Source organism: Cystoisospora suis (genome assembly GCF_002600585.1).
Source record: "Cystoisospora suis strain Wien I chromosome Unknown contig_6278, whole genome shotgun sequence".
NCBI lineage: Eukaryota > Apicomplexa > Conoidasida > Eucoccidiorida > Sarcocystidae > Cystoisospora > Cystoisospora suis.
This window is the reverse complement of record NW_027159067.1, coordinates 8,196-19,065: the sequence shown is the minus strand read 5'-3', so window position 1 is coordinate 19,065 and position 10,870 is coordinate 8,196. Positions and strand designations below refer to the sequence as shown.

General features: G+C 43.4%; 2 protein-coding genes across 2 annotated transcripts in view; one reads left to right on the top strand and one right to left on the bottom strand.

Annotated features, from left to right (window-relative positions):
- Window positions 1-59: 59 nt before the first annotated feature.
- CSUI_009898 (riboflavin kinase) lies at window positions 60-8,271 on the bottom strand. Its single transcript, XM_068070007.1, has 5 exons — window positions 5,935-8,271; window positions 3,476-5,368; window positions 1,925-2,202; window positions 1,286-1,388; window positions 60-492 (listed from the first exon to the last, which is right to left on the bottom strand). Exons 1-5 carry the CDS (start codon window positions 7,937-7,939, stop codon window positions 293-295), a joined length of 4,479 nt encoding a protein of 1,492 aa, XP_067918018.1. The 5' UTR covers window positions 7,940-8,271; the 3' UTR covers window positions 60-292.
- Window positions 8,272-8,529: 258 nt separating this feature from the next.
- The window catches only part of CSUI_009897 (paf1 rna polymerase ii complex component leo1), an 8,222-nt gene continuing 5,881 nt past the window's right edge, over window positions 8,530-10,870 (top strand). Inside the window, exons 1-2 of the mRNA XM_068070006.1 lie at window positions 8,530-10,284; window positions 10,679-10,827. Of these exons, the coding sequence (XP_067918017.1) occupies window positions 9,517-10,284; window positions 10,679-10,827 (917 nt within the window). The 5' untranslated portion in view covers window positions 8,530-9,516. The remainder of the gene's footprint in view (window positions 10,285-10,678; window positions 10,828-10,870) is intronic.

Sequence of the window (10,870 nt, the reverse complement as noted above, 5' to 3'; positions counted from 1 at the left end):
CTTCTTCTTCTTTACTAGTAGGGGAGAGCCTATGCCTCAGGAACGTTCCACTCACTTCTAAATCTCTCCCTAGAAAACTCGCGAGTGAAATATCTACGACAACTACACCCCTCTTATACACACACATAGATAGATAGATATAGATAGATAGATAGACTGAGGTGAGAGAAAGAGAGAGACATATTACAGATAGGTGCGCAGCTACATATATAGTTTCAAGAGAATAGACAGATAGATAGATAGGTCTCATATATATGTATATATATGTATGTATTTGGCCTTCTTTGTTTAGTTAAGCTTCTTGTGAGGAGGGTGTTGAATGGGGGGGTGTTGGCTCTTCTTCTTTTTCTTTTTCTTCTTCTTTTTCTTTTTCTTTTTCTTGTTGTTGGTTACAATGGAGTTCAAGAAACGTCTTGGCAGGTAAGAAGGAGGCGTCATCTAAAGACACACGAACAACCTCACAGTCGCTCTGTATAGCTTGGATTAAATGCCCTGCATGCATGCAAACACACACAGGAAGCGACAAAGACATCTATCTCCTATCTATCTAGCAGAGACGCTCTACCAAATGCAGACATAGAAGTCAAATAAGAAAAAGTTTCAGTTTCGGTGAAGCTGATCGTCTACGGCGAAGAGACACATACAGCAGGAATCTATACGAACTCTTTTATCTTCTACGCATGCATCTATACATCGGAGTAAGGAAGAAAGAAAACCTGCCAGAAACGTATTATCTTCTATCCAGCCTGTCTTCTATGTTTCTCCTGAAGTCTTGAGAAAGTATACACAAGTCATCATAGGTGAGTAATTCTATTAGGATTACAACTCTTACTATTATTGTAGATCTTCTCACTTCCCACGCCTCATACGCATGCCGAGGACAAACACCTTCACGTATAAATCCTTACTACCCAAAAGCATATATATATATATATGTATATATATATATATATCCATACATCATACATAATACAGATTCATATGGAATACATATTCATACACACATACACAGACATAAACATATACATTCACACACAGCACATATTCATATATATGCACGCATATATTCATACATGCTCATAGAAAAAACGATACATCTCCATACATCTTCACACATACGCCTCACACATCTTCATCCATATATGCCCTCGAGTCAAGTGTTGAATGGAAAGCGAAAGAAAGGTGGCGTCGCGTCTCGACTAAGATGAGCGAGCCGATGGAGGAAAGAAAGAAAGAAGAGTGAAAGAGATAGAGGAGGAAGAGAAAGATTTCTGGAAGAGCCTACCAAACGAAGAGAAAGCAGCTTCACTTCGTAAGAATCCTGTTATGATGACCGTGATAGAACTACCCACGAAATCCTCGGGAAACTCATGAAAGAGATAAGGCTCCTGAACAGTTAGAAAAAGGCAGAAGACAACACAACAATACCTGGAGTGTATGTACAGACCTCGGTTCCATACAAGGGTCTTTCTATTTAGAGAAATCGACACGCTTGTAGAAAGAGAGAAGAGAGAAGAACACGAGATAGACATGCGCAGTACATGATTCCTATCATGATCTGTCAACATGCAGATAGATAAAGAGAGAGAGAAACTGAAGATTGATGCAAGAGAGATTGAGGGTTTATATATATATATATGTATATATATGCCTCGTAATCTTAGGTCTCTTGTGAGTGGCAAGCAGTACAAGACTATTTTCAGATCACTGTGCCTGTAGACGCTTGAAGGTGAGAAGACATTCGCCTACAATTTCTTCTACATACATCTACTGGCGCATACATAGAACCTACACAGGCTCTTCCTCCTCTTTCGTAGGGTAAAGGGAGATACAGAGAAAGATACAAAGGTAGAAGGGACGGAGAGCCGTCTGATGCCGCTTAGTAGAAAAGCAAGAAGAACACGGCTTCAAAACGAAGACTTACAATGGTGAGAGATGTATTATCGAAGTATGGGTTATACCCTACAGACAAAGCTGTCTTGTAGACATCTATCTTTCTATGAAATGAGGAAGACGCTGATAGAAGTAGCGAAGGCTCTTTGAATGAAGAATCTTGATTCTCTTCGCCCTGCTTCGTATTCACTCTCTTCTTTTCTTCTTTCTTTGTCTCTTCTTCTCTCTTCTCCGTGCTTGACGTGGACGTGATACCATGAAGAACGTCAGCATTTAAAGAACGAAGGACAGCCCAGCCATAATAGATTCCTGTTATATTCATCACACAGTAGACACACACCACCACCACCACCACGAGACACAGTCGTGACAATCGATTTGATTTCTTCTTTATCAGCTTATCAGCCAGAAAGGCGTCGATACTACAAAGGAACATCGAGGCTCGCTCGGTAGCTAGCTAAGAAGCAAAGATATCTTGGAGAGAATGCTTGCCTGTGTCCCCAAGCGAGACACCATGAGAGGTGTCCACACGAACACATAAACAAAGCTCTTGCTGAAGAGATGATGTGTCTCTTGATCCTCAATAGAATAGAAAGGAGATTCTCTCCACATGCCTCTCCTTCTCCCAGAAGAAAAAGAAGTCGACAAAGAGAAAGACAGATGATAGACACATGATCTTCTCTTCTTTCGCTCCACTGGGCCCCAGGAAAATGTACAGAAGCCTCTCAGATACCCTTGTATTCGATTGACCGCTCTCACCCGATATATACATAAGATAGACAAGAGACCGGAGTACCGGAGATCTACACATACCCATCTATCTGTAAACTACCAGTCTACCTGGCTAGCTAATAGAAATGTAGGCGAACATACATGTATGTGTGTATCTATATGTTTGGTGAGACATGCTCTCTTTCTAACTACGTACGCTAGACCCCTACCAACATCGGTGTATACCAGCGATATATCTACAAGCTCCGAGGTGTGCCTACTGTAATGGAAGATATCTGAGGCATCCTCTACACTCTTTTATCCATCCAAGGGCAGGCACACGCACCCTGAAGCTTCTTCTCTTCTTTCCCGCTATCTCATCATGACCACGTTCAGTCAAACTTGAGACGAGGAAGAAAGACAATTCAAAGCTACGAGTGTCTCGGGCCATCGCAACCACCAGACACGTCTCTATACAACACACATACTTCATACATACATATATATACATGTATAGAGCTTATGCGGTACATACTTGGAGATGCCCCCATCATCCACGTATATTTGTATACCCGTATAGAGCTATATATATATATAGAGAGAGAGAGAGAGAGTAAGAGAGAGAGAGGGATTGGCATGCCCTTTCACTGGTGTGGATGTGCGAGGAAACTTTCGAGATTTTGCAAGCATAGGAAAGAGAGAGAAGAAGTGACTCCAGACACAACTACTATGGGTGAGGTGAGTTCTTCCGCGTTGACTTTTCTAATCGAAAGGAGAGGAAAAAAGAGTCATCATGTTCTAACGAGTTCTCTTCGAATCTCTTTCTCAATTGCGCGTTGTTTCAGCTCCCCTCATACACATATGTCTTTACCTGGTACTAGCTGGACCCCTGAATGCTTCTCTATTCCATCTCTCTTCTTCTTTGTCTTTCTCTTCTGACTTTTCTCCCCCTCTTCTTCTTCTTTTCCTCCTATTTCTCTCCCTTCTTCTCCGCCTTTACTCTTCTTCTCACTCTCGTGAAAGTTGTCGCCTTGAAGATCTTTCTCTCCCGCCCGTAATGGCGTCTGTTCTTCTTGTTTCGAAGTCGATTGCACACGATTCTTTTCCTGCGAGGGGGAGACGTGTCTCTCCTTAGAATGAAGACCGCGGGAAGGAAATGCTGCCGACGAAGAGGAGACACCATAAGCTTTCAGAAAATCTTCTCTCTCTCTCGAGGTGTCAGTTTTCTTCATCTTTCTCGAATCCATCGTCTTGGATTGTTCCACTAAAGAAAGATCGACAACGAAAGGAGAGATAGATGTCTTCACATTAGCTGTAGGGATCCCAAGCATCTTGCTTCCTCGGCCAAAGCCTTTAACTACATGCCCTGTAACAACGATAGGCCGATGACTGAAGACCCATGAGCTTCTCCATAAGAGAAGCCCTGACTGTACAGAAAGGTTCCATTCATGTAAAAGATCAGTCTGTCTCTTGAGTGGTGAAGAAGTCCAAGAAAAGGAACAAAGAGAGACAGAGGAATTCTCTGTCTTTTGAGGAAGTGGAGGAATTGCTTCTGTTACTGTTGTTGTGCTTGGGAGTGAATTTCTTACTTGGTGATGGTCATCTTTCTCTTGATCCTTTTCTCCTTTTCGAGAGAGTAAGAGAGCTATACGTTCAAGCTTTAGAAGTTCGCACGCAGGACAACGCCGAGAAGGGAGAGAGAATGAAGAAGAGGAAAGATCTGTTGAGATATCGTCACTATGGCTACGTGCTTCTGTAGAGCGAGACGGGTGTGAAGGTACGGCTTGCTTTTCTATTGTGGGGGAGGGTTGATCGAGAGACGACGATGAAGGAGAAGAGAAAGGAAAGACGGATGGAGAGTAACCGAGAGGATTAACCTTAAAGGGATAGATGGCTGGAAGGAGATATGAAGAGTCTTCTTGAGCTGGGGAACTACTTGTCGACTGTGGTGGTGGAGGAGGAGAAGAAGATGATGCGGAAGATAAAGAAGAAGACGAAGAGAAAGAGGGAGATGAGGATTGAGTTGGAGTCGTGGAAGAAAGGGATGCATGAAGAGACGAGGTGTCTGTAGAGATGTCATGGTTGTTGGCTTCAGGTGTACATACACCTGAAGGGGTTATATGAGCGAGGGTGCTTTGAGACTTCTTCTCATTGTTCAGAATAGACATGTCTGGAGGATGAAGAAGTCTGAGAAGATCGACATCATCAGGACTAGAAATCAACAATTTCGCGGAGTGTTCATCACATGTAGAACAAAGACAACGAAGAGGAAATCCATTCGCATCTGGTTTCCATCTCTCTTGAGGTGTATGTACACCTGAGATAGAGCAGCAAATCTTTCCACACATGATACAAGTAAAACCTCCAGCTACCTCTCCTTCCATCTTTGATGTCAATGACATTGGTGAAAAGGCCATTTTCTTCTCCTTCTTTCTCTCGGCCTTCTCGTCATCTACACCTTTATCACCTTCCGCTGTCCCTTCATATGCCTGAATAGGAACAGATGATAATGAAGAGCAGACGTCTCTTTCTTCGTCTTGTTGTCGTCTAGTCCTTTCTTCTCTTATCTCCTGTTGAATCTCTTCGCCTGTATCCTGAGCTGAAGCAGATGAAGAAGAAGAGAAGGGTTTAGATTCTTCAGAAGAGGAGAGAGAGGAACCTTCAGGCGTTTCTGCTTTGTTAGCTGTGGTCGACGACTGAGAAGCAGACGAAGAGGAAGAAGAAGAAGATGAAGATGATCGAGAAGGAGCAAAGTGTCTAATACCTGAAGAAGAAAAGAGAGAAAGAGAATCGACCATGGAAAGTCACGCTTGACGAGAGACAGGATGTGAAGAGACCTCAAAGAATTGTAAGGGAGTTTCGTTCATACATGCTTAGATTACCTATGTATGAATAGATCGAGAGATGTAGATAGAGGCAGAGAGATATAGTCCCTCCAGAGTCCATGTACACACCCAGATATCCAGGTAGATAAATAGATAGATAGACATGGATAGAAAGCCAGATCTAGAGAGATAGCAAAGATAGGTGGATGGATAGATAGATGGATAGATTAAAGATAGATAGATAGATAGACAGAGCAAAGGTAGATATAGATAGAGCAAAGAGAGATTAGTAATGGATAGACAGGTAGAGAGCTATGTGAAAGTGCGGATTCGTCGGGACGCCGCCGGAAACTCCTAGCCAGCCACATCACGCGGTCCTCTTTCCCTCTTTGGTCCTTCTTCTTTTTCTTCTTCCTTTGTTTCTTCTTCTCTTCTTTCTTGGCTTCTTCTTTTGACTTCCTTACTTCTTCTTCTTCTTGTTGTTGTTTCATTCCTTTTTTCTTACCAGCAGAGAGAGCGAAGTGAAGAAAAGCCTCGGTTTTCGCTAAGAGAACAACTCGATCCTGCGAGGAGCAGTGAGGTACATCGGCCTTTCTAGGGGGACTTCTCTCCTCCTTATCGCCGGCAACTTCTCTCTCCTTCTTCTTTTCCTTTTGTTCTACTTCGCTTTTCAAGTCGTCTCCTGGAGAAAAACCCTTCCCGCTCAACACATGTCTAGAGACAGAAGATGGAGATGAAGAGAGAGAGGAAGAAAAAGAAGAAGAAGAAGACGAAGAAGAAGAAAGCTGAGAAATGAAACGCTTCAACTGTTCTGGGCCTTGCTGAAGAGAGAAGAAGAAGATCGACTTCTCTAACTTTCCCTGCGCCAAGCTCACCGGATAACTTCCCTCTTCTTCTTCTCCTCTTTCTTTTGACATGTTTCTCTTTTCTTCTTCTTCTTCCTCTTTCTCTTCCTTATCTTCTCTCTCTTGTGTACAGCTCAGGAGAGTTGTATCGGCCATATCGCCGTTCTCTTTGTTCTTTTTAATCATCTGCTTTTTCTCCTCCATCAACTGGACTTCTCGAATAGGATCGAAGAAGGAGAAAAGCAGAGAAGAGAATGCCTGACCATCTTCATCGCAGCTAGGGTGGGCGATGTCTTCTGTTCTACTTAAAGAATGCCTAAGATAATCTCTCCATAGACATTCGTTGCTTGTGCATAGAAGCAAGCGTACATTCTCAACTTCACTATAAGCCGAGACACTACAAGAAGAAGAAGAGGAGGGAGAAGAAGAAGAAGAAAGAGGAGAGAGAGAGGAGAGAAGAGAGAGGTACTGGCGAGAGTGAAGAATGAGGATTCTTAGGAGATGAATAGCACCTACATGAGGTTTAACGGTGAGCTTAAGAATTGACAGAAGAAACTGAAGAGAGACGAAAGGAGAAGAAGAGAAAGAATTGTCTTCTCCAGGAGACATTTCACGTTCTCTTGCAGGAGGAGACGACAGACGTGAGTCATCATAGATCTCATTCATCTGTTCTGCCCTTCTCTTTTTCTGGCCCTCCTCGTCTACCTCTTCTCCTTCTTCTCCTCTTTCTTTATCTAAGCGGGACATCGATACAGTGAACAGCCGACCGTTCTTCCATGAAGTAACATCGGGAACAAACAATTCCTCCTTCTCCTGCTTTTCTTGCTGTATCTTTTCTTCTTCTTCTAGTGGACAACCCCCTCTCTCCTTCTTCTCATGTTCTTCCTTGTCTCTGTTCTCTTTCTTTTCTCCTTCATCATGTAGACCGTCTTCACACCTCCCTCCTTGATGTCCCTGTTGAGGTGTACATACAGCCTCTCCATACTGTCTTCCATTAGTAGCAGGAGACAAGGAATCTTCTGTCGCTTTTTCTTCCTTCTCTCTCACTTGACTTTTCTGCTGAGAGAGAATAAGCGTCCCTGTATCATACAAAGACAGACCGGGGATCAAGAGATTCAAAATCTCTTCGGAAGAGATCTTTCTCCCTAGCAATGTCTGAAGAATACACTGGAGTAAACTCGACCAATCTAGAAGCAAGGCATCCGCTTCAATGACGAGAATTAAGCTTCTTGAAGAAGCATGAGGATGGATTTCCTTATTTGAGGGAGATAGGAGAGAAGGGGGACTGGAGATAGCTGGAATGCTTTCTTCATGTCCTTTCTTTTCTCTTCCTTCTTTCATCTTAATGAAGTTCATGTTCTCTTTTACTTGATCTCCATTGTTTACAACTGAATTGGCGGCATATCCTTCTTCCCTTTGAGTTACATTTGTCTCGGTACCACTGACGTGACAGTGAGGTGTACGTACACCTGAGACGGAAGATGTATGTACACCTGACAAGTGGGGTGTATGTACACCTAAGACGTGGGGTGTATGTACTCTTCCCGAGAGATGGGACTGCGGATGCCGCGTGGTAGAGGAGATTTGTTCAAGAGAATGAGAAGAGAAGGAGTTTTCGCTAGCGGCAGGACGGCGAAGAGGATCTAAAGGTGTAGAGATCTTCATACCGGAGAAAAGAAGAAGACAGGGACAAGAAGAATAAGAGTGACGGACAGTCGTAGATCGGGTCGTAAAAGAGAGAGGAGAAAAGATCAGGAGCCGGTGAACGATGTGAGAGAAGCACGAATGCAAAGCGAGAGACAGAAGGACAGAAAGCGAAAAGACAAAACTTTCTCTGGAGAAAAGAAAGGTCGCCTCATGAGAGACGAGCTGTCGCAGTTGGTAGGGAGGAGGTCGCTAGGATAGAGAGAATCGAAGTGGAGAAGGAAGACGACCTGAACTTCTCGTCTTTTTTCCACAAGGCTGGCAAACGGATCATCCCTTGCATCTTGCTCTTCCCATCGTAAGAAAAAGAAAAGAAGAGAAGAGAAGAAAGCAAAGAGATAGCTACATAAAAAGACACATTGGTCGATGGTACATTGTCTTCTCCAGGTACACTTCGATGTTTTTGTATTTCCTTTCCTGTACGCATGCATGTCCGCTTTCTGGTGTATCTACAGATGCATGCATGCAAGACGCATACGCAGCATATTCTGATCCCTTCCTCCTTCTATCACCTTCCTCGACTTGGAGGAAAACTCCGAAGCAGGGAAGCAGAGAGAAACCTTGAGAGAAAGAGAGGAAGACCAAGCAAGAGAGGGAAATCTACTGTGGAGAGATCGGATGCGAGAGAGGGAATGAGACTTCTTCATTCTTCTTCAAATCCTCTTCTGTAAACATCTTTGTCCTTTCTTTGATTCTTTTCGGAGTGGAGAGATCTCCTCTTTAACCCCCTTTCAGGCTTCTTTCTTTTCTTTTCTCTTCTTCCTCTTTCTCTTTCTCTCCCTTTCCTTCTTTTTTCTCTCCGGTCTCATTCTACGGCTGATCTGTTGACAGCCGTGATGAAGTCTGTAGTACGAGACTTTGTTCTCCTTCACACTGGATGAAAAGACAGTGAAATCTCAGGTGTACGTACACCTCAACTTGGAGGCCGTCTCTGTGCTGCCAAGTTCTTTTCCTTCTTTTGCTTAGCGAGGATTTCATCCTCGACGGTGCTTTGACAAAAGAACGCACAGGTCTTTTCTTATCTGAAGTGTCTTCTTTTCGTTTTCAAGCGGAAGGAGCTTTGCATACGATGATATGAGGCGACTTCTTCTTCTTTAGAACCTTCTCCTCTTTTCCTTCCTTTTTCTTTTCCTTTCCGCAAGTCAGACTTCATCCTACCTACTGGATAGGATTGCACTCTCATTCTCAATCTCTTGTAGCAGACGATCTTTTCTTCTCTCTTTCTCTGTCTTTCTGTCTCCTCAGGTTTTCTGTCGCCCGTCTCGTTAATCTTATTTGATGGATAGGAAAGTAAAAGTGTCTACGGCGTTCCTTTTAGATTGGCTCAAGCAGGTCTTTCATCTCTTTCTTGATTTTCTTTCTTTCTTTTCTTCTTCACTCCCTCTCCCTTATCCCGTCGTTCGAATCTCCACTCCTTTCTACATACACGACTTCTCCTTGTTCTCTTCTTTCCTTCTTTCTTTCTCGCGCTTTTCTGTCTTCATTCAAATGACGTAGGGAGGAAGGGGAGAATCTTCACAAGAGTCAGAACGATATGAATGATAAGAAGTAACCCCGGAGAAGGAGAAGAAAAGATGGAAAGCTTAGGAGAGAGTAGAGAAGAAGGAGGAGAAGAGGGGAGAGGTAGTGTTGCTAGTGCGGGGTTCTCTGGTGAAAGAGGTCTCCATGAGGCAGAGATGAGAAGAAGTGGAAGAGAAGAAGAAGAAGAGGTTCAGGAGACAGGTGAAGAGATGAAAGAAGAAGAAGAGAGAGAGAACTTCGACGATCTCTTTGGAGAAGGAGAAGAAGAAGAGGAAGAAGAAAGAGGGGAGAAGAAGACTAAGATTGAAGCGAGGAATGAAGGGCATAACCTTCGTGAAGAGGAAGATCTCTTTGGGGAGGATGAAGACGATGAAGGGACAGGAACGAGAGAGAATGATCGAGCCGGGAGAGAAAGTAGCCGACGAGAAGGAGAAGAAGGAAAGAATTTTGAAGGTAGGGACGGAGATTTCTCAAGAGCTGAAACCTCCTCGAGAGATATCTTCTCAGGAGATCATGAGGACGATGAAGATGAAGAGAAGGATAGACATGAAAGAGACAGAAGAAGAGATGACGATGGCTATGGAGAAGACACAGATGAAGATAGAAGATTATCTTCTTCTTCGTTGTCGAAGAAAGGAAGAAAACGCAAGAGAGAAAGAGGAGATGGGGATCATGACGGTGAAGATTCTTCAGATGAAGAGGGAGAAGGCGATGGCAGTGAAGAGCCCCAAGAAGTGTTTGAACTTCCCTTTCAGAATCTCCCCTCGTATCATCAGCATGCAAGAGTACGATCGTATACACCTATACATACACATACATATCTATGTCTATGCATAGAAGAGACTCTCATATAGATATATACACGCAGATAAGGAGCAGAGTTCATGAGATCTGGAGGGTATGTCTATCAGTGTATGTATGCACATGCATACATGGTGGAGGGTTCTTCTCGTCTTCCTATCATCTAGTTTCGTACGTCTGATGAGGACCTATACATCTAAACACGTAGACATGTTCTCTCTCTCTCTGTTGCTATATAGCTCTGTATATACGCGTTTCTATCTTGTATCTATCTATCGTTTATCTATCTATATATCTATCTATCAATTCACCTTCTATCTTTCGTCTCCCCCATCCCTATGTATCTTCAATCTTTGTCTCTCTGTTGGGTGTATTTAGATTGTGACACTTCGACTTCCTCCTACGGTGTCAGTGAAGGTGAATGGAGAAGATCTCCATAAAGGTCCTCCTGGCACACGGAGAGACAATCCACTAGGAGGACCCGCACCAACAGCCTCAGCCGTCGATACAAATAACTTCTGTATTCAGTAAGCAAACATCTATCTATCCATCTCTAATCTATCTTTAATC

What these genes read in the sequence shown, in the direction of transcription:
- CSUI_009898 (XM_068070007.1), bottom strand. Translation starts at nt 7,939, where the DNA reads ATGAAGATCTCTACACCTTTAGATCCTCTTCGCCGTCCTGCCGCTAGC. An exon ending in AGGGGTCCAGCTAGTACCAG is followed by an intron (nt 2,203 to 3,475) that starts GTAAAGACATAT and finishes TGAATATAACAG; the next exon opens with GAATCTATTATGGCTGGGCT. An exon ending in AGCTGCTTTCTCTTCGTTTG is followed by an intron (nt 493 to 1,285) that starts GTAGGCTCTTCC and finishes GCATGCATGCAG; the next exon opens with GGCATTTAATCCAAGCTATA.